General features: G+C 38.5%; 1 protein-coding gene across 1 annotated transcript in view; it reads left to right on the top strand.

Moving 5' to 3' along the window:
- LOC133616725 (N-terminal EF-hand calcium-binding protein 1-like) overlaps nt 1–24,817 on the top strand; it is a 49,211-nt gene that overhangs the window by 18,599 nt on the left and 5,795 nt on the right. Inside the window, exons 4-9 of the mRNA XM_061976308.2 lie at nt 13,834–13,942; nt 14,131–14,156; nt 14,222–14,319; nt 21,036–21,294; nt 21,374–21,453; nt 23,140–23,193. Coding sequence (XP_061832292.1) covers nt 13,834–13,942; nt 14,131–14,156; nt 14,222–14,319; nt 21,036–21,294; nt 21,374–21,453; nt 23,140–23,193 — 626 coding nt within the window. The remainder of the gene's footprint in view (nt 1–13,833; nt 13,943–14,130; nt 14,157–14,221; nt 14,320–21,035; nt 21,295–21,373; nt 21,454–23,139; nt 23,194–24,817) is intronic.

Consider the following 24,817-nt stretch of genomic DNA (forward strand, 5'->3'; position numbering starts at 1 on the left):
AAATCAATTAATTGATATCAATTTAAATGGTGCTTGTCCCTTCAAAATTGCACAATTTATCATGTAACATGCCTTTTTAAAACAAACTTTTAGATAAGAAAGATTGTAAAAAAACATCTATCCATCCATTTTCTACCGCTTGTCCATTACGGGGTCGCAATACATTATAATGTGCTACTAACAACTATAGTACATGTATGGAGTAATGTAATAATAATGTACAGCAGTCATCCTAGAGAGTGAAATTCTACGATATCTCCATTCAGCTGCTTCTACATCAAACACACCATCAGCAGCTTTTCCATATTTTCATGAATTAATGTCCGCCGTTTAGATATTTTAACATTCTTGGCTTGCATTAGACCAGTGGTTCTTAACCTTGTTGGAAGTACCGAACCTCACCAGTTTCATATGCGCATTCACCGTGAAAAATAAAATGTTTTTTTTTCTTTCAAATTCAAGACAAAGTTATATGTTTTTGGTAACACTTTAGTAAGGGGAACATTAACACTTTAGTAAGGGGAACATATTCTAAGTAACAAAGACTTAATTTAGAGTTTTTTGGACACTCGGGAACATATTCTTAGTAAGAAAGATTTAATTTAGAGTTATTTGGTTAGGGTTAGGGTTAGAGGGTTAGGGCCAGGGTTAGAGGGTTAGGGTTATAATAAGGCCATGCCGAATAAGGCATTAATAAGTACTTAATAATGACTAGTTAAGAGCCAATAAGTTACTAATTTGCATGTTAATAAGCAACTAATTAATGGTGAATATGTTCCCCATAATAAAGTGTTACCATGTTTTTTTACTGGTGCACAAAATGAACCATGCATGAACATCACCTTGTTCAAAGAACAAAACCAACACAGTGCATAAACTCACAACAACTTACACACCTGCAAATCAGTCTGACTTCTGCTGTTGCCGTATCCGTAATACGCCGATAGGGAGAAGTTTTTATTTACACAATGAGTCGGGTGTGTCTTGACCTCCGCCGAACCCCTGAGCCCGACTCGCCGAACCTCTAGGGTTCAATCGAACCCAGGTTAAGAACCACTGCATTAGACTCATTCTGCTTCAGTACTGTGCTGATTGCTTCGTCGAGTCGACTACACGCTCTGTCATGTTTTTGATCCTTTTTCCTTTTTTTAATTCAATGAATATCATCCACTTCGTCTTGTCAGCACTGTCCTCCGCACTCTCTTTCTTCCTTCCCATGGTTGGAAAACAAAGATTTGTCGACCTCTAGCGATAAGCTAACGCTAGCGAGTAAGACCAGATATTTTGGGAAGATTTTATGGGGTTAAAAATGACATTTGCTACGGCAACTAATGGCGGGGATGCTCGTAACTAACATTTGCGCTTCCAACGTGAAGCGTAACAATTAGCCGAGAGACAGCTCTTATATCAAAACACTCTTAAGTCAGGGCACTCTCAAAGGCATACTTGCCAACCCTCCCGGATTTTCCGGGAGACTCCCGAAATTCAGCGTCTCTCCCGAAAACCTCCCGGGACAAATTTTGTCCCGAAAATCTCCCGAAATTCAGGCGGACCTGGAGGCCACGCCCCCTCCAGCTCCATGCGGACCTGGAGGGTCTGCATGGTGCAATGTTGTTGTAATATATTGAGTTGGAGGCAATAACCAGGCGAGGGGATGAAGTAGGTCTCTTTACTGTAGACTTCAGAACAGACTCACACACTTGACGTCAGGTGCGCAACACCACGTAAATCGTTGGCCAACCAAAAAGTAACCCCAGTACGCTATAGCCAACATTCACCAGGAGATGGCAACAGACAAACATAGATAATAATAAATGATAAATGGGTTATACTTGTATAGCGCTTTTCTACCTTCAAGGTACTCAAAGCGCTTTGACGGTATTTCCACATTCACCCATTCACACACACATTCACACACTGATGGCGGGAGCTGCCATGCAAGGCGCTAACCAGCAGCCATCAGGAGCAAGGGGTGAAGTGTCTTGCCCAAGATCACTCCATTACATTCCTCCCCTTTTAGAAGTGTAGAATTTACTCAAAAGAAATAAACAACCCAACCAAAAAATGCAGCAGCTCAATTAAAAAACTGTACTTAAGCCACATTCTTTCTTTTTTTTAGTACTGAACTCTTAACCCTCATTTGTAAACAATAACATGCTTATTATACAAACAGTATTTGTACATCTTTAACACAGATTTTTATACCGTCTTCAGAGATTCAGTTTTTTTGGTGGTACTCAAAACCTTTCTGGGTAACTGCGGATCACTGGTGGGGTTTTTGTTGTGGGTGATCTGGGTTCTGATGATGGCAACTCAGCAGCCCTTGAATCTGGTTCAATGATGAGACTAGTTTGTGTCTGACTCACTGATGGTCCTGGTGATGGAACTGAAACAGCACTGTCCAGTTGTACTGATGGCACATTTTCTGCAACTGGTGGAGACTAGATAACTGGCAGTCTCTCCATGTTTTCTTACCATGGTAACATATGTGATCCACATGCACTATAATATATATATATATATATATATATATATATATATATATATATATATATATATTTATATATATATATATATATATATATATATATATATATATATATATATATATGAAATACTTGATTTGGTGAATTCTAGCTGTAAATATACTCCTCCCCTCTTAGCCACACCCCCAACCACGCCCCCGCCCCACCCCGACCACGCCCCCCCCCCCCCCAACTCCCCACCTCTCGAAATCGGAGGTCTCAAGGTTAGCAAGTATGCTCAAAGGGGAACTGCGCTTTTTTGGAAATGTTGCCTATGATTCACAATCCCTATGTAAGACAAGAACACGTATGTTTTTTTATTTTTATTGTATGCATTCTAAGTTGTTATATACGGCAAGTACGAGGTGGCTAACAATTCAGCTAATAGAAGTACACTATTCTGCCCATAAAGCCCTCTAAAAACAATATTCCATTTACATCTTGTGACCTGAATATCAACCAAGTGTTAGCCATATTGTTATGATAAGCGCTAACGTTAAGTAACTATTTTTAGCTGCACCGTGATCACAGAGCGCTAACTATCTTATGCAGCTTTAGTATTGACATACTGAGCTGCTGCTACTGCAGTTGATGAAAGTTAATCCTAGATTATAAATTATGCCTCTCACTTTTTTTTTAATTCTTTACTTAAAATAGGGACAGCACATATCAATGAACATGTATGCAATATGTATATATGTCAGGTTTTAGCCAAAGGCTAATTTCCGCCAGTAGTCCCCAGACAGGTTGGTGTATACACACAATCAAACGACAATAACATTCACACAAACCAGAGAAAAAGTCAGGATGACCACCACAGACTCAGTAACATTCAGGTTATTTAAAAGAGAGAGTTAAAAAAAACGTGTATAGTGGCCATGAACTGAAAAGTTGTCTACACTGACATTCATCTTATATCCGGAGACAGCGACAAAGACACGAAAAGTTGTCCTTTGCGGCACATTTTTTCCCCACCCCTACATGAGGATTATGATTAATTCTTCATCTAAACGGGACTATATAAACAACCCATCCGTCGGCATCCCAGTGAGAGCAGACATTGTACAGTAAGTGATTGTTTTGTTATGTTCGTAGTTTGTATTTCTTGTTTAGCACTTAGTAGTAGTGCTACATGATGCTTAGTGTTTCACTAAAGCTTAATTTGTTCAGCACACAACTTCTACAACTTTCATCCTCCTTACATGCAGGCTCAAAAATATAAGGTTGTGGATCGTCATTTGTCCCAAAGTGGCCTCTTGTGACGTCTGCTATAACTAGTAGATTTATGATTGTTGAAGGAAAATGTGAATGTTGTTATGTGTATGTAAACTTAATACGCCGTGGTATGCTTAAAATGATTAAAATACGTAAATACTACATGCTATTATGAATGTGACTGTTACTACAATGCATATATTCTTACAGTGTGTATATAAAACACCCATCCATATCCATTTTCTACCACTTATTTCCTTCGGGGTCGCCGGGGGCGCTGGATCCTATCTCAGCTACAATCGGGCATTGATAGAGATTTTTGGATGTTTTTTAGAGCACTTTATCGGCGGAATAAATCGACTACATTGTAAGCTGACTTTTGCTAACGTTTATTTGCGATTTAGAATACATGAAAAAAGAAAAACATGTTTGTTCTTATCTGTGAATAATTGACAACATTTAAAAAAAAAAAAAAAGTGTAGTTCCCCTTTTAAATTTCGGTACCATTGTAGGGAAGAGTTTTTGTGGATGAACTGTACTGTTCATTTTACAACCAGAAGGGTAATTAACCCCGCACAGCAAAGAAAAGACGGATAGAGTCGGTAGCAACAGGAAGTCAGATATACACATGAGTAAATTATAGGATTTTAAGGCAGGGTTTCAATTTCAATTAATTGTCAAGTTGTTGTTTCGTTCACCATATTGTACTGAGCAGCCAGGACATAGACATTGGCAATGCAAGCTTCAGGCCTGTTTCCTCCTCATCCCTCCTCCCTCCTTTTTTGTTCTTTCCTGTGCGGAACTGAGAGGAGGTTAAGAGAAGAGAACTCCGTGGCTTGTTTGTGCGAGCTATCTTCACTTCACAGCTTGTGTGCACGCGGTCTGTAAAGGGCCGGCAGGAAGGTGTGTCCTCCTCTCAAGCAAGCACTCGGCACTGAGTGGGCTGCTGCTGCAACTTCGGCCTGGAGCTGTTCGCATTTACCATTTAATGAGGACCTCCTATCAGCACATCCTATTCTTCTATTCTTTCTTTACTGCAATATTGTGACAAGGACTGATATTTGAAAAAAAATAATGATATCAAGCCCAAACTGGAAGCTTTTCTCCAGCCTGCCATTGGAGGAGATGGCTTGTAATAAAGTATGTTGATGCTGACGGATGCAATCGCTGAAATTAGACTCTAAATCCTCAGTGCCAACACAATAGGCAATTAATTTTGTCATCTAAAAATTACCAAACTACAACTCATTTATTTCATCATATTTCTTAGTCGACAATAGTAGAAATGAGTGTGGAGATTTCTGCTTGTATTGTTTTTTCCCTCATTAATAAATAGGGATAGGAATCTTACAACGACTCAACAATTTGATTCCGATTTTTGGGGTGACGATTCGATTCAGAATTGATTCTCGATCCAAAGTGATTCTCCATTCAAACCGATTCCTGCAATCTATTATTTGGTACAAGAATGATAATAAAACCTTTTAAAAAGATGTTACAGGTTACAAAAGCTCCTCTTGGCTGCGGACGTACAGAATGATGTATACACGCAGCGAGTGAGCGGGGATGGATTCTTGAAAAAATTTATTATTTACAAATTTTGCAAATGTCCCTTAAAAAAAGGTATTCTTACTTTTTTTCTACATCGATTTTTGAAAATTGTGATTGGAGATAGGCTCCAGCACCCCCCGCGACCCCAAAACGTGACAGGCGGTAGAAAATGGATGGGTGGATGGATTTAGAATCGGAATAAATACAAATCGCTATTCGGATGTGAATCGATTTTGTGGAGCGCCCCTATAAATAATATACTGTAGTTAAGTGTGATACACCACATTTAGACTTAGACTTAGACTTAGACTTCCTTTTTATTGTCATTCAAATTGAACTTTACAGCACAGATAAGAACGAAATTTCGTTACATTAGCTCATGGTAGTGCAGGATAAAAAAGCAATAAGGTGCATATATAAATAAGTAAAAATATATAAATAATGTATATAATATATGTATAAAATAAATAAATATATATAAATAAATAAATAGATTACTGTACAGATAAATATATTGCACTTTTTCACATGCGTCCACGTTTATGGATGTATGTTATATTGTCTTTTTTATTCCAGCGAGTTAATCCATTTTGGGGGGAGTTGAGGGGTTAATTTAATTTAAGTATGATGCGTTAAAGAGTCTTACGGCCTGAGGGAAGAAGCTGTTACAGAACCTGGAGGTTCTGCTTCGGAGGCTGCGGAACCTCTTTCTAGAGTCCAGCAGTGAAAACAGTCCTTGGTGGGGGTGGGAGGAGTCTTTGCAGATTTTCTGAGCCCTGGTCAGGCAGCGGCTTTTTGCGATCTCCTGGATAGGTTTAGTAAAGAATGCTGCTTTGCTTACCTTATTTTGACCTGCTGGAAAGTTTGAAGTAGTGTCAGTCAATCGATCAAAACTTAATTAAGGTACATGACCCATAACTTATGAAATAAATATAAGGATAAAGATATAATACAAACAATAATATATTATACTATTACATAATGAAATGCAGTGGCAGGCTGTGCGTTTCTCACCTAGGCGTTCAGTGATGTCCTACCTAGTCCGACTTCACTTCTTAAAATACCGTATTTCAGGTCACCACATGGACACGGCTGGAGATACTATACAGAAACACACTTGCACACTACTGGACATTGAATAACTTCAAAAGTTTACAAAATGGTCTATTTTTCATTTAACATTCAATAAACCCGCTTCAGCAATTAAAACATATCTTACGTGGTACTGTCAAAATTAAAATAATTGTGTAAAACAAATGAAACATGAAAAATAAAGTCATAAAATATTTGAACTCACAATTTGTAGTATACATCCGACGCCGTATAAGCCAGTGGTACCGTCGTAGTCCTTTGATTCGTGTGAAAGTGGCGAGCAAACCCTTTTGCCGCCGGCGTTGTGGCAAAATGCAAAAACTGTGAGTATCCAATCACTGTGTTAGGCCAGCTAGAAGGCCTTGCTGACAACAACTCGTGATCTGATTGGCTATCGCAATTGTCTATCATCTCTATGTGTCTGTTCACTGACAGTGCAAAGATGCCTGCATTGTTGATTCTGAAGGTTCCGGGCAGATTTCGTACAGCATGGCAACATAAGCTAGCTGAATTGTGATTGGATACAAACTCTAACCTAAAACAACAGCATTGGAAAGAGCATAATATGACATGAAGAGAATATGAATACTTTTAGATAGAGATGTCTGATAATATCGGCCTGCCGATAATATCGGCCGATAAATGCGTTAAAATGTAATATCGGAAATTATCGGTATCGTTTTTTTCATTATCAGTATCGTTTTTTTATTTTTATATATATTTTTTTATTAAATGAACATAAAAAACACAAGATACACTTACAATTAGTGCACCAACCCAAAAAACCTCCCTCCCCCATTTACACTCATTCACACTCATTCACACAAAAGTGTTGTTTCTTTCTGTTATTAATATTCTGGTTCCTACATTATATATCAATATATATCAATACAGTCTGCAAGGGATACAGTCCGTAAGCACACATGATTCTGCCTGCTGCTGGTCCACTAATAGTACTAACCTTTAACAGTTAATTTTACTAATTTTCATTAATTACTAGTTTCTATGTAACTGTTTTTATATTGTTTTCCTTTCTTTTTTATTCAAGAAAATGTTTTTAATTTATTTATCTTATTTTATTTTATTATTATTTTTAAAAAGTACCTTATCTTCACCATACCTGGTTGTCCAAATTAGGCATAATAATGTGTTAATTCCACGACTATATATCGGTTGATATCGGTATCTGTTGATATCGGTATCGGTAATTAAAGAGTTGTACAATATCGGAATATCGGATATCGGCAAAAAGCCATTATCGGACATCCCTACTTTTAGATATTTAGGGAAAGTAAATAAAAAATTACTTTTATCTTTAATAATGGTCATGATTAGTGCGTCTGCCTCATAATACGAAGGTCCTGGGTTCGATCCTGCGCTCGGGATCTTTCTGTGTGGACTTTTCATGTTTTCCCCGTGACTGTGTGGGTGGCTACGGGTACTCCGGCTTCCTTCCACCTTCAAAGACATGCACTTGGGAATAGGCTGATTGGCAACACTAAATTGTCCCTAGTGTGTGAATGTGAGTATGAATGTTTGTCTGTCTATCTGGGTTGGCCCTGCGATGAGGTGGCGACTTGTCCAGGCTGTACCCCGCCTTCCGCCCGAATGCAGCTGAGATAGGCTCCAGCACCCCCCGCGACCTCGAAAGGGACAAGCGGTAGAAAATGGATGGATTTCTGGTTATGTTAGGCCAGGAGAGAAGGCCTTGCTGGCCCTGACGGCCAACCACTGATGAAATGTTTATACAAAAACTAAATATTATAAATATGATCAATATGAAAAGAAAGTTGATAAATTATTGACATGACATTCTTATTAAAGAAAAATATGGCACTCGTTTCATAAGGCTCATTCATGGTTGCTCCAGAAGTCAATGGAAAGAGCTGTCAAGCTTCAGATTTGCCCACATCAGACTGAGCTATTTGAGTCACTAAGGAAATAACTCCAAAAACACCACAGTTTTTTACTAGCAGCACACATTATATGTTCCTGTATGGCGCTGTGCAAAGCTTCAGGAATTATTGCTGCTGTAAACTCCCTCAAGGAAATGTGTTTGTGGTGAGATACACGCTCAGAACAGCAGCTACAGTATATACAGTACGGCGTGAGACAGTGAGGAGAGTGTCTGGCGTGAGGTACTGATGTATTATCTGCCTAAAGAACAGCTCTTTAAATAGCCACAATGCTGCTGTGTATCTATTGCATGAGAATACGCATATTCTGCTACTGAGACTGTCGACTGCAATGCCGTCAGTTTTTGCTCCTCATCACTAATTGCATGAAAACAACAATCAAGATGACATAATTAGACATGTTTGACCAGGTTAATGGATTGATTGTTTACTGTGTGGCGCCACCAAAGCACATGCCGGACAGATTACAGTCCAGCTTGTGAGGTCTGCCACACCAGTCCTCCTGTTCTATGACAGGCACTTACATAATGTGCCATCTGAGCTGCACACTAAAGTTGAGTTGTGTGTGAAGGTGATGGTGAAGAAAGGCGGCAGAATGAGTCAGATCTGGTGTCCTCCTACATCTTGCCGAATGAAGTATCCTGCTCAAAATATTGTTTATTTCTTTACACCGAAGTTGCAGCATTCAGCTCGTTGACCACCAATTTAAGGCAACGATATGTAATGCATTCATCCTAAATATCCTGCTTCATTTTTCAGATAAGGAGCACAGAATGGGACACTTCTCATGTTGCTGTAGCACTTTTCGGTACAATCAAAAGAAAAATGGCATTTTTTTTTTTTTTTCCCCAAATCCACAATCCTTGAGATGAGACAGAAACACACAGGAAGGGAGGCAGTGTCGACAATGCTGTGGATACTTCCTGAATGTCTCCTTGTCGCCTCTCCATTGCTTTCTTTAAAGGGGAACATTATCACCAGACCTATGTAAGCGTCAATATATATCTTGATGTTGCAGAAAAAATACCATATATTTTTTTAACCGATTTCCGAACTCTAAATGGGTGAATTTTGGCAAATTAAACGCCTTTCTATTATTCGCTCTTGGAGCGATGACGTCACAACGTGACGTCACATCGGGAAGCAATCCGCCATTTTCTCAAACACATTACAAACACCGAGTCAAATCAGCTCTGTTATTTTCCAATTTTTCGACTGTTTTCCGTACCTTGGAGACATCATGCCTTGTCGGTGTGTTGTCGAAAGGTGTAACAACACGAACAGGGACGGATTCAAGTTGCACCAGTGGCCCAAAGATGTGAAAGTGGCAAGAAATTGGACGTTTGTTCCGCACACTACCCCGACGAAAGCTATGCTACGACAGAGATGGCAAGAATGTGTGGATATCCTGCGACACTCAAAGCAGATGCATTTTCAACTGGACTGGACAGATCAGCTTTCAGGAAAAGAGAGCGGATGAGGGTATGTCTTCAGAATATATTAATTGATGAAAACTGGGCTGTCTGCACTCTCAAAGTGCATGTTGTTGCCAAATGTATTTCATATGCTGTAAACCTAGTTCATAGTTGTTAATTTCCTTTAATGCCAAACAAACACATACCAATCGTTGGTTAGAAGGCGATCGCCGAATTCGCCCTCGCTTTCTCCCGTGTCACTGGTTGTCATGTCGTTTTCGTCGGTTTCGCTTGCATACGGTTCAAACCGATATGGCTCAATAGCTTGAGTTTCTTCTTCAATTTCATTTTCGCTACCTGCCTCCACACTACAACCATCCGTTTCAATACATGCGTAATCTGTTGAATCGCTTAAGCCGCTGAAATCCGAGTCTGAATCCGAGCTAATGTCGCTATACCTTGCTGTTCAATCCGCCATGTTTGTTTGTATTGGCATCACTGTGTGACGTCACAAGAAAATGGACAGGTGTATATAACGATGGTTAAAATCAGGCACTTTGAAGCTTTTTTTAGGGATATTGCGTGATGGGTAAAATTTTGAAAACAACTTCGAAAAATAAAACAAGCCACTGGGAACTGATTTTTAATGGTTTCAACCCTTCTGAAATTGTGATAATGTTCCCCTTTAAGCTAGCAAAACTAGAAAAATGTTGGCTAAGAAGACGCGTAAAAAGCACACAAAGTAGCACTGAGCACAGTATCTAACAACAGCAATGTTGAGCTGGCAAACAATAAGCACCGGAGATCAATCAGCCTGCCATTAACGGATGTGCTGCCGGGCAGAAAATGGCTTCGCTGCGAGGCACACAATGAGTGGATGAAACGTTTGTACACGGAGACAAAGTTCATACACCAAAGCATATTTTCAAATCAAAAAGCTTGTACAATGAGGGGTACGTAAACCAAGGTTTAACTGTATTGGGAATTCACCTATTCCACCTATAAAGCCCTCACAAAAACCTCCCACAATGCTTTATACACATGCCGTAACCATACCAGGCACATTCATGACAATATGTAATACTTACAGTATTTTAATCATTATCGGAACTTCTTTCCTTGGTGCATTGATTTCACAGAGCGCACAGCAACGAACGCTACTTTCGTCAACAACAACAGCACTAGAGAATGCGTTCTTAAGGGATGACTGTATCTTTCAGCACACACTTGTGCTCCCTATTGAGCTGGTAGATTCAGCATTGTCTCCGGGTAAAAAATTATGAGCGCAATAAGTCTAAGTTAAAACTTAGTATCCACTGCTTCAATCGGTTCTGATTTTTAGTTGGTAGCTAATGCAACATATTGCATAACACATATTGCCAAACATTCTACTATACACGTGCGTGGCCTGACTTATAAACTGGCGTTAAGAAACTGAAAAGAGATACAGCCGCAGAAGCTCCAGTAGCTTGTGTGATCTATCGGTAGCGTCACTCCTCTCTGTTAATTCCTACAGTAACAATGTCCTTATAGCTTGGTTAATATTAATAATATAAATGGAGTTTTGTTTTTTTGAGGGCTTTATAGGTAAAATAGGTGAATCGCTATTACTTGCATAGTTCGTGAAAAACTGTCAGCACAGAACAGAGAAAGACGTTATGTTCTCCTCTCTCAAAATATATATTTTTTAAGTGCAGTTTTCCGTTAAAACCACTGTTCAGAGGTGTGTGCTATGCTTATTATTGTTTATTTCAAGACATAATGGACACAGAGTAGCATTTTGTTAAATAAACGTAAGCTTACCATGAATAATTTCACAGCTGTAGAGGGAGCCCAGCAGCAAAAATAAAACAAAACTATCACGTGAGGAACTAAAAGGGGAACTGCACTTTGTTTTTTGCCCATTATACCCAATCATTATGTGAGACAAGACCACTCATGTCTCTTTTATGTTCATTGTAAATTGTGGAAAAACTGCTCGCAAGTGGCCACTAACAATAAATGTAATTATAATTGACCTACTTTGCCAATAATGCCCTCTAAAAACATACTACCACAGTTGAAAAGAAAGTGATGTATGTCAGAGATAAGTAACCAACTACAAACTGATAGAATGCTTGAAAAATCCCCTTTCTAGACACTCAAATTGATTTTCAGTCATAGCCCATTCATTCAGTCCACATTCACACATTGGTGTTGGTTATTTGGAGCCACAGATGCCTTGTGGTAGACTGACGGAAAAATAAATAATAAAATAATAAATTATAGCTAAAAACACAAGTAAACATATTTCCTGAGCCAATCAAAAATAGAAAGGTAACCATAATAAAAATAAACAAGGGAACAACAATTGGAAATACAAAGTAATTTTTCTGGTGTTGAAGTATAGCTCAGGTAATATTTAATCCAAGGGTCTTCATCGTTGTCCAGGCCAAAGACCCCCAAACTGATCCCCTACTCATATATCTTGTGAAAATTGTGTTTTATACTAAACTGGTCATAAAGGTAATGTATAAGTACCTTAGTATTGTACAATGCTAAGTAGTGCCGCTAATAGATACTGACAATTACAGTAGCAACTGATGCACTAATCGCTAGCTGTCAACTGGTGCGCTAATCACTGGCTGACAACTACACCTCTAATTGCTATCTGACAACTAGTGTGCTAATCGCTAGCTATCAACCACACTACTAATTGCTAGCTGGCAACTAGTGCGCAAATCACTAGCTGGCAGCTAGTGTGCTAATTGCTAGCTAGCAGCTAGTCCTTATATTGCTAGCTGGCAACTAGATAGCTAATCACTAGATGGCAACTGCTGCAGTAATCGCTCGCTGGCAACTAGAGTGCTACTCGCTAGCAATCTTAAATGCTTACATGACTACAGTAATATAGTTGTTTTATGTTTTGATTTTAAAACTGCAGGTGTAAAGGTAAGGGTGAGTAGGGTGTCCATGCCAATGCCATTTATTGACAATAATAATATGTATTTCAATCAATCAATCAATCAATCAATCTTTATTTATATAGCCCTAAATCACAAGTGTCTCAAAGGGCTGCACAAGCCACAACGACATCCTCGGTACAAAGCCCACATACGGGCAAGGAAAACTCACCCCAGTGGGACGTCGATGTGAATGACTATGAGAAACCTTGGAGAGGACCGCATATGTGGGTAACCCCCCCCCTCTAGGGGAGACCGAAAGCAATGGATGTCGAGTGGGTCTGACATAATATTGTGAGAGTCCAGTCCATAGTGGATCCAACATAATAGTAAGAGTCCAGTCCATTTAATTTATTTGTGTAAAAATAATATATATGAAAAAGTCCAATCAACTAAATATTTTACAACCCCACCTGCAGTACCTTCACAGACCCCCTGGGGGAGTCACGAAGGCCCTCTCTATATGACGTCTGATTTCATCAATGATTATTAAAAAATGCATTTTAGATCACTAAATAACCAAGCATTTGGAGAATTACGAGTGCAGACTTGTGTGTGGACAAGAACATATTTATTTGGACTATTATCTCCCTATGTTAATTGTTTTCTTTGATGTGCATTACTGTATTCATGTTTACTTAATTACAAACAAGAGCACCTACATTTCAGTGTCTCTCCACTTATATAAATAATGCTGTTCTCGCTACTGTAAAAAAATGCGTTTCACTGTGGTCAGATTTTCAGAAGTGTAGGAAAAGAGTCAGTCAGACATTGGTATTAAATAATTATAGATTTGTTTTTGCTGCAAAAAGGCACTGTCTTCTCATTGCTTGCTAGTAGGAAGTGAAAACTGCTCTTATCAAGTAACAGATGATATCATTTACTTTGCTCTCAGACAAGTCAGGCGGAGTTCTGCTGCCTGGCAAACATCCCTGAGTGGTGTGTGCTCGTCGAGCAAAGCAGGCAAGATGACAGCGAGATCTTATTAGTGTGTGAGATGTTCCCTCTGTACGAGCTCTCAAACCCCCTGAGATGCTGCTTAGCTTCCTCATACATATTCTCTTTGTTTGTATTCACTTGAGTCTTGCCAAGGATTGAACTGTGTTTTTTGTTGTCAATGAATATGCTGCAGAACCAGTCTTGATACAACCTGGTTGCATTGTTGTGGTCTTTTCAGATGACGGGAAGCTGTCCTTGGAGGAGTTCCAGTCATACTTCAGCGACGGCGTCCTCACAGAGGAGCAGATGCAGGAGCTTTATTATTCCATCGACAGGCAGCACACAGAGTAAGATCCTTCTGATTTTATTCGCCTTTTTGTTCTGCTGCCGTCTGTAGCGCCTCCTGCTGCAGAAATATTTTCTTACGTTACAATGGATGCTCACTTATGACGTTTAAAGTTTGTAGCAAACTGATGAACAATGGTCTTACAAAGAGAACAATGTCTGAAAGTTCTATTTATTTTTCTTTATATAGCAACATGGACATCGACAAACTCTCAGGTATGCATATTTTTACATGTATTGTATTTTTAAATTTTAGTTATTGCCAAATCTTTCCATTTTAGAGTACTTCAGTCCACATGTGGGGGAGTACGTCAGTGTCCTGTCTGCTTTGGAAAAGCTGAATGTGGCTATTTTAAAGGCCATGGATAAAACTAAAGAGGTGAGTTGACTTTCCACTTTGATGTCTCATATGTGGAGAATAATACTGAATAATCAATTCATCCTTATCTTGGAAAATTATATACTTTCAACATTGGTAGACCAGCCTTCTTTAAATGCATGTTAAAGGGCTTTTCTAATGCTGTCAACAATGACACTGATTTCATAGTTCTGGACCTAAAATGATGTTAAGAGGTAACATTCCCTCTAAAATGGACACAGTAGTGTAGTTATTTTAGACTTGTTTTGTAATGAGTTTCAGCACATTTTTGAACGCCCACTTTTAGTTCCAAAATGTGGGTGGGCCTGCATCAGCCTGCTGACGTCACCTACAGAAGACTGGTGGCAATTTTATATTGCGTAGTTTGTGATTTGGTAAAATGTTCATCCCGAATCACAGTGTCTTTACGCAGAAATTATTTTTTAGAGTTTTTTAAATTACTTTTCAAAAATATGCAATATTCTCCAAACCCTTTTATACACTCTGAAATTCCTGTATGTGTGTAGTGGGTATATCGAAAAAGAGTATAAATGTTTCGCGAAGTTGGTAGAGTGGCCGTGCCAGCAATCGGAGGTTTGCTGGTTACTGGGGTTCAATCCCCACCTTCTACCATCCTAGTCACGTCCGTTGTGTCCTTGGGCAAGACACTTCAACCCTTGCTCCTGATGGCTGCTGGTTAGCGCCTTGCATGGCAGCTCCCGCCATCAGTGTGTGAATGTGTGTGAATGGGTGAATGTGGAAATACTGTCAAAGCGCTTTGAGTACCTTGAAGGTAGAAAAGCGCTGTACAAGTATAACCCATTTATCATTTATTTATCATTTCCAAATATTTAAAAATATTGTGTTCAAAAGCAAGCAGCATGAATCTTACAAGAAAGGATGGGTGGGGAAGCCTCCTTCCATTCTAGTAAAATTAAACTATGGGCCAGTAATGTGGTAAATTGATTGATTGATTGAAACTTTTATTAGTAGATTGCACAGTTCAGTACATATTCCGTACAATTGACCACTAAATGGTAACACCCGAATAAGTTTTTCAACTTGTTTAAGTAGGGGTCCACGTAATCAATTCATGGTAAATTAAAGTAAATGAGAATTTCCTGTATCCCACCCGTCTGGTAAGACTCCAACTAGAGAAATCAGTGGGTCCGGAGCAATTTTAAATCTGACAATGGTAGATAGGGAATCAAAAGTGCCCTACCAAAAAGGTTCCAGGCTTTGACAGGACCAAAACATATGAGACAGTGTTGCATCCATCACGTGGTGGGCTAGTTTGTGGGAAGAGTTTGGCTGATTTGGCCTTGAGGCAATGCACTTGATGCACCACTTTAAATTGAATAAGAGCGTGTCGAGCACACATTGAAGATGTGTGAACCCCCTTCCAGAACCTTTGTCCATGTTCCAACATCTAATAATATTTGGAAATCCTTTGCCCATTCTCTTTTAATTTTAGAAAGTGAAAATTATTTTTTAGTAGAAATTAATCAAAGTATTTCCGAGATTGTCCCTTTTCTTGTTGGGTCAAGTGACGTATATCAACAACCGGGGGACTATAAGGGAACTGCGGTATGATGCTTTTAACATAGTTTTTAATTTGCAGGTTTATGCGATTTAGGAATATATATATTTTTTTTAAATCTGTGCGAAAGAAGCAAATCAATTATTTAAAAAAGTTTTTCAGGCCCCTTTCAGACCACATCAAAGGCTCTGACAATTTTTGAAGGTACAGTATAAATCTATGACTCAATTTCACTGGGCTAAAAAGATAAATGCTAACCAGATTAAGTATTTTGTTCAACTGAAAAATAATCCATAGTGTGTGCTTTACTATTGGGTCGCTTATGAACAAATGTTCTGTTAAAGGCGATGGTGCCTGGAGTAACTCTGGCAGTGACGAAGAAGGGCACGACATGCTTTTATTCTTACCCATATGGGGCAGTTCTTATTAAGGTGGTAGTGTGACCAATACATCATACAGTTTATATTAGCAGCCCAATAATATGATTGAAAATTATGAAGATCCAAACCTCCTTGATGAATTATTTAATGCATAATTTAAACAAATTATCAAATATGTCTAGCAAGATGCATTGTTGCAGGTTGTAGAAATACAACGAAAGAAGGAAAGTATGGACCTCTTCAAATTGACTCATGCAAACGGTGTCGTACTAAGCAAGAAGAGTGTAAGAAGAAGGGTTTTGGTCTGAGTTTGGATGGAAAAAATGTAAAAGACTCAAATGCGATCCCGAAAATCAGGAGCCCTCTTGACAGGAGAAAGACGGAGTCCAAACCTGAGGAAAAATTGAGAAAGAAGAGCAGACCCGCACTCATCAACGAGAGAAAAAAAAACGTTTGGTTTGATACTATTTTATGTCCTCTTCTAGTGATGTTTTCCCCAAGGGAAAGCTGAAAGAGCATGAGGAAACACAGGCTATGGAAGTTCCAAAATGGCAATTTGTGTATATGTAGCCATGGTCCATGGTGTGTGTTAAGTCTGTAGGCCTGGATTCACTCTGCATGCTGTGGCAAAGGAACAGAGTTTATCTTTCTGGGTGTTGTTGACAGGGAAGGAGTTTGTTTCACGTTCGCTGCACTGTCCTCGAGGGGAGTCTTGAAGCAACGACCTTGTCATGTCACAACCGGGGAAAACACTCAAGATTTGTATGGTTGTGTTTGAGCGAGTAAAAACACACTTTTTACTCTGTCTATTTCTGGTCCTCAAATTCATCCTGCAGGGCAGACGGTCTTTGGGGAACTCCTCTTATCCCAAGAGTCCGTTGTGTGTCCAGCAACAACCGTTCGGACAGGACAGACAGGTTCCTCTGAACCTGAAGTCAAATTTGTTGATAGGTCAGTTGATCAATACCATTGTTTAGATTTTTGAGAGCAGTGCAAAAAGAGGCAACTAGAAAGGTAAACAAGACAGGATGAGACAAAGAGGCATGTAGGGCAGATACGGCGATGGGAAGGAGTGTGACCGACTTTCCCAAGAGCCAAAACAGAAAATCTATAAGGGGAAATTGGCTCCAATTCTATAGATGACGTCACACCAAGCATATTGAGTCTGGCGATGGAAAGGGGGCATTCCGGATACAGTTAGTTTTCTACCCATTGTTCAAAAACTAATTGATAATATGGAAAATGAGTGCCGGATTAATTTTCAGGAGCAAAAAATACATCTGGACGCTATAGATCTTTTAACCTCTGTCCATTTGTCCAGCCTTTACCACAGCAGGTGGGAAAACAATGAACTCCTTATTGTTACTTTAATCTGATGATGGCAGATGAATCAATAAAAACATACATTTTAGGTATTACTCTATATGTTAGCGTTTAAGAAATATGGAAAGACTTCATCATGTTTGCTTATTTAAGTATAAATCAGTGTAACATGTAAACAAAACTTCTTCTGGCAGCCCGTTATATGTTATTGCTGTTATATTTTATACTCACACGGGGATTATTGACACAGCCCATTTGTCATTATATTGATTTTGCTTCTTCACGGACTCACTGAGTAAAAATGTCATCCGTCTCATCCCAATAAGGTTAAATATTTTTTTCTTTTACCTATTTTGTGTATTTTGCCATTCTTCTTATATCCTGCTCTACAACATTTACAGAGACACAACCTTCATCAGCCTTAAAATGTGGAATGTGCTAATTGGACCATTGTGACTGCTGCCATTTGTGTATATTTCATGAGACGTAGAGAGGATTAAAGAGCCCGCATCTGGAGCCTAATAGCTTTATTCGCGTTGTTTTCCACATTTGCAAATGGAGCTCAACCTATAACAACTTCCTCTGAGACAAAATTGATAGAGTGTCTTCCTTCTTGTCTTCCTCACCTACTGGCCCCTTGTTTGTCAGCGGCAAACTGAAGGGAATAATGAATAGACTGTTAATATGGAGATGAATGTGGGCACTGATATTTTCCCTACAATGTGCAGGGACTTACTTTGTGTTTCCTGTGCTGGTAAGATGAACAATAAAGTCCAGTCGTGCAGCATCAATGACATTAACACAAACTGACAAAGCACACGGCACACAGACTCCTCTGACGTCACATGACCTCCACATTTTTTTTATCCTCTCTCGTTTTATTCAAACCAGGCACACAGCATCTGTGTTTACCCAGATCCTGCAGCACTCGGCAAAGAAGAAAAATGTTATCTAGTGAAAACAAATGCAGTTATGCATTAATGTTACAGGAATAAAATTGTATTTTCTAAAAAATAAAAATGTTAAATAACGTTGTAATATATTGATTTTAAAAAGCCATAATCTTACAATAATATTGTAATAATAAATAGTTGTGTTTGTACGAGTCATAATTATATGACAATAAAGTCGAAGTACAGTACTAAAAGATAGAAGTCTTAATGTTACAGAAGTAAATACACATTTAACAATAAATAAAGTAGTTTTTCTCAAGAAAAAGTTGTAATGAAAAAAAAATAACGTCAAATATTTCTATGAAATAGTCTGAATGTTACAAGAATAAAGTTGTATTTTGTAATATATATATATATATATGTATATATATTTATGTACTGTATATAACATTACAATTATATTGTCATATTATTGATAAATGTTGCTTGTCTATGTGTGTTGCATGGATGTATGGATGGAGTGATAATATTATGAGATTAATGTCGACGTACTAAAAAAAAAATGTTATGTTAGAAGAATATTTAACAAAAGTCTTTTTCTCAGTACTACGAGAATAAAGTCAAATATTTCTACAAAAAAGTCTGATGGTTACCAGAAGAATACTACGGTAGTCGGTTTCCCCCTCCGAACATTATTATTTCCTAACTCCCCCTGAACCGGCTGACTGACTTGTATTGCAAGGTTTATTCTTGTACATTTTTAATCTTGTAAATTAGGTTTTTTTTCTACTTGTTTAATTTTTTTCTACTTGTTATCTATTATTCAGGTTTTTATATGGTAATATTACAACATTATTGTTGTAATTTTGATTTGATTTGAATTGTGTTTTGTAATATTACGACGTTTACTCGTTTCATTTTGTATAATATAAGTATAATTGTTATTTTCAGTAATCCTCACCTTAATGTACATGTAAACTTATTGATTGCAACATTGTGTCAACATTATTCTTGTAATTAAAAATATATTATGTTTTTATTTTGTATAGATTTCAGGATTTGTTTTCTTATAATAGAATTACCTTCCTGTTAAATTTTTATGTAATATTAACACTAAAAGGGGAACTGCACTTTTAAAAAAATGTTGCCTATCGTTCACAATCATTATGAAAGTCAAGAACACACGTCTTTTTTTTATTTTTTAGAATTTTAAAGATGATAAGGACACTCGCAAAATGTGGCTAATTGGAGTCACCATTGTAGCCTTCAAAGCCCTAAAACAACTTCAAAATCCTCCATCAACATTTTATATACACGTTGCAAGTCTATATATAATGTAGTAACAGACACGTTCATAACAATATGTCATATGTTCAGTATTTACCGTATCTTGGTCATTTTATGCATTATCTGAACTTCTTTCCTCAGCGCTTTTATTTCCGTTTCCACAGCAGCGCACTTCTGACTTTCGGCAACAAATAGGTGGTTTTACTTCTGGAAACAAATGAGAGTGTGTTGTAAACATAGCAGACTTGGTAACAGACAACAAAGATTACTATTTTTGGACAAATGAGGATTCACAACCTTATCTTTTTGAAGCTGAATACATGGAGGATGAACTGCTGCTTATAGAAAGGAGCACTAACTTGGGGTGAAACGTTGGAGCAGACGGAAGCCGAAAGAGTAAGGTTGGCGAGATTTTACTGTGTAAATGTGGAACTTGGAGCCAAGCTATGCGTACATATATAGTGTGCTTACCCAAAGTCAACTTGAAAAAACTTCCCCGGCCAGCTTGACCAAACTTACGGCGAATGCCTTAGCATGTCATTCTAAGACAATGTCTTAGTACACTAGAAAAAGAGTTCCTCAGTGTTCGCTATTACAATAACAATCTCGCTACAGTTTAGTTATGGTGTATTGTTGGCGCTTTTTGGATACATTTTTAAAGTAATTTAGCGGCAGTATATATTGCTCCCATTAACTTCAATGCCAGCCACCAAGAACGAGCCGATTTTTACAAATCACAATGGAAAAAAGAAAACCTTATGTCTCTCATTAAGATTGTGAACGATGGGCAAAATAAAAATTAAAAAGTATAGTACCCCTTTAATTCATTTTGCTATTACGTTTAAAGTTTGTGTTTTGTTTTGTTCTGAAAAGTACTGTTAAATGCCCCAATGGTAGCGTGTAATAGCCTCTAGTATTGTGTGTTGCAATGTGGCTTACACTCTCACAAGAATTCCTGGTCTAGAAGCTTTTATAGTGCAGGAAAACACAAAAACGATGCAATAAATGGAGTAGAATGTCCCCCGAGATAAAAAAGGAAACATTGGCTGAGGTGTCGTAGCTCCTTTGTCGTCACAGTGAAGGACTGCTGCTATAAGATTTTATGTTTTTTGTCTCGTTCATTCGTTTTTAAGTCGAGAGCTTAAGAGGATGCTTGGATTTATTTGTTTGTTTGAGTGAACAGTGAAGATCGGTTTCACCCGGAGGAACACTCGACAATATAGAGTTGTTAAATACAACTAAAAAACACTCATGATGCATAAGAACAATGTTGTATATCTGTATATTTCTTCATTTTTTTCTCCTACCATGCAGGAGTATCAGGGCTCCTCAGTGCTGGGTCAGTTTGTGACACGCTTCCTGCTCAGGGAGACCTCCACCCAGCTGCAGTCCCTGCAGTCATCACTGGACTGTGCGATGGAGGCCGTGCACGACCAAGGCTGCACTGGCAGGAGGACAGTGAAGAAGCCAGAGGACCTGCCCATCCAGAGGGTGACCAAACGTCCGGGCCGACGCATCCAGAAGAACATGTGTCTCTCCCCGACGGACCCTTACTCTGGCATGCTGACCACAGGTGTGTTCCATCCACTAGGACAATGTGTTGTATTTAAGGGTGACGTTAGACTAAGAATCATGTTGATGTTGTGTTTCAGGGGTCAGCGTGGAGTCAGACTACCATTGGGGCTCCCAGGTTGACCAGTTGGAGCATCTCATAGATAAGCTGGACTGTGAGGTTGGTATGGAATCAATATTATTATGTCCTTTCAGCAACGATGCACTGAACTACACAGACAATGTTATTCACTATAGAACTCACAAAATAAATCAAATTTAGCTGAGTTGGGGGTGCAATGCAGTTAAACAGTACTGCTAATCCTTGTCATGATCACATGTTACTGGGCAGATTGAATGGACTCCACTCTAGCACAATAAGATATTAGTATTCGAGATAGGTACCAAATTTGGTACTTGGCGGTACTACCTGGTACCGATTCACACAAAATCAAACGGTGCCATATTTCGATACCTTTTTGTTGCCTGTGCGGTCACGTCCAGTTGCAGCCTCAAGCACTTTGCCGGGAAACAAGCAGCCAATGACTCACAGCGGACACAGCTGGACTGCCTCTAGATAGTTTGACATTTTTTCCATGCCAAAAAGGAAAAACAATATGGTCAAAAGCACACTACTGCCATCTAACGCCTTGGAATTGTAACTGCATGCAAAGTCTACTATAAAATACAGTACAGCATCTGCAAATGAGACACAGAAATGCAATATAAAAACTGGACAGCACAGCTAAAATACCAAAAATTGGGAACAATTAAGTAATTTATCAACACATTTGAATAAACACAAAAGTACCGGCAATTGGTACAGTTGAGTATTGATTTCCAGATTCTTGGAATTGGTACAGTATGGATTCAAAAGTGAATGGTACCCATCCCTAATTAGTAGGGATGTAACAGTATCAGTATTAAGGCCAAGGTATGATATTATAGTGATATATGTCCAAAAAAGATTGAAAAATATTTTAGTGTGTAAAATGAAGTAGCAGGAATGTTTAGGATAAACACACTTACTGTAATTGAACACAAACATAATGCTAAAATGTTCTAATCATATATTTTGCTACAAACATGTATTTTTAAGTGCAGATAATTGTAAAGGAACATTCACTGTTTCAAGCAAATTTTTGTTTGATACCGTCACGGCATTATTGTGAAGACTTTGAAACCGAAATACAGCGGTATCTACAATACTGTTACACCCCTTCTCGTCGTTAACTCATTTGGAGAACTCCACTGCCACACACAGCAGTAAAGGGGGAAGGAGAGTTGGCAGAAAGAAGAGACTTGAATTTACCTAATAGAATACTTTTACCATCCCTGTTGGTGCTACTAATGATTTTAATAATAGACCTTCAAATACACACGTGTTACTCGCTGCAGTTGAGTAGACACAGTGAAAATCAATCACTCTGTATTAAATATGAAATGCATAGGAAATATATACTAATATAATTAATTAAATTACAGGGTACAAGAAATTAATCAAAAGAGAGAACCACAGTGCCACAGTTTTTATTTTTATTTCTAAAACAACAAAGAAAGGTTTTTGTGGGGGGTTTTATGCTGTCTGCCAATCACAAGTTGCAGAAATACCTTGCAAAGTATCTTCTAGCTTCAAACATATGCACTCAAAATTGACACCTTCTCCCAGGATAGATATCTGTCTGGATCAGGAGGAAATTGGCTCCCATGCTAAGACTCCCGTAATGACATTTCTTTATCTTCTTTATGCAGACAGGAGTTTATTATAGCCACAGCTCTAACGTTTAATATACATTTGGCCATATCCTCCTTGTGCTTGGATGTGTTGATAGATCATACTTTGACTCAAATATCTCTGCCTTCTCAGAGTCCACATTTGGAACCTCTCAAAGAAGACACACTGGCAGGGACGTATAAATCGGTGAGTCAAGTAACAATATATGGTAATTATTATGTATTCATTAAAATAGATCTGATGTATCGTCCACCGCTGAAGTCGATCCCGCTCATGTCGCCTACCTGTCTATGTTGAACAACTCATCAAGCCTTGACCCCGATAACCCTCATGTTGTTGTTCCGATTATTAAAAATTGCCTGCTTGAAATACTGTGCATGGTTGACCGCTTTCCTCGACATGAATACAATTGTTCCGTATATGTCAGCATGTGTTGTATTACAAACCCCAAAACCAAAGAAGTTGGCACGTTGTGTAAATCGTAAATCAAACATAATGCAATGATTTGCAAATCCTTTTCCACCTATATTCAATCGAACAGACTGCAAAGACAAGATACTTAACGTTCGAACTGGAAAACTTTGTTATTTTTTGCAAATATTAGCTCATTTGCAATTTTTTGCAAATATTTTTTTAGGCTATCTCTGCGCTTACCAGCCGTGTCAACAGCCAAAATTAGTTAGTGTAACTTTTAACTTTTTGAAAAGATTTGATTAATAATATGTTCACCAAACATATTGCAAGAATCGGTTTGAATCGAGAATCGTGTTGAATAGAGAATGGATTCTGAATTGAATCGTCACCCCAAGAATTAGAATCAAATCGCCAGTTGTTGAATGATTTACAGTACATCCCTAGTAAAAATGTTCCGCACAACCGACGCCATGTTTGTTTAAACTGTGAGGTCAGTGAGCTTAAGGAAAGTTAGGACATCCTACGAGGTAGAAGCGCTTGATTTGTTCACCTTAAACCACCTATGGCACAATATTGGTAATCTTGCCTAATTGGAGCATTTTTTTTCTTCATTTTTGATCTATTTTTAATGTTATCGGATTTATCGATGTGACGTGATAATTCCTAATATCGGCCTGATAATTATCGTGCGCCTATACATATTAGTTACTAGAGATGCGCGGTTTGCGTACACAACCGCGGAGTCCGCGGATAAACCGCGGGTCGGGCGGGTAAAAATAGATTTTAAATAGATGCGGGCGGTTGGCGGTTGAGCCAATTCGGAAATATATATACATAGTTAAATGTTGTTACCCACATACAAAAAACGAGCAGCACTCTTTGAAACAGTCAATTATTCATCAGGCACTGCAGCACAACACAACAGAAGAAGAAGAAAAAAAGAAAAAGATGGCACCGCGTCCCAGCAACAAGTGGCGCAAGTGAGCGCTCCTTCAGCGCAGCAGGGCGCATTTTAGAGGCCAGGCGCTCTCGCATGAATCCTGGCACTGTAGATGCCATTTTATTCCTGCATAGTGCTAACAAAAAAAAAAGTAAGTAGACATACGGTTGGATATGTTAAACGAATTAGTCTACGTTACCTATAGGCTATACCAAATAAGCCCATGTATAACCTATATTGAGTTCGGTCAGCTAAATAATTTTGATGGTTACTTGTTGTTTGGGCGCACTACAATGCAAAGGAATTAAGGCAATTGCGTTGTTTATTGTGTTTTTTTTCTATTCGAGATATACTACTATGTGTGAATAATTATTTGGCCTCGCTTTCAAGTGAAGCGCATCTCCGATTGGCGACAATGTAAGGCTATTTAGCCTGCTTTGTTTGTCGCAATCGTCT

Source organism: Nerophis lumbriciformis, linkage group LG01, assembly GCF_033978685.3.
Source record: "Nerophis lumbriciformis linkage group LG01, RoL_Nlum_v2.1, whole genome shotgun sequence".
In the NCBI taxonomy this organism is placed as follows: Eukaryota; Metazoa; Chordata; class Actinopteri; order Syngnathiformes; family Syngnathidae; genus Nerophis; species Nerophis lumbriciformis.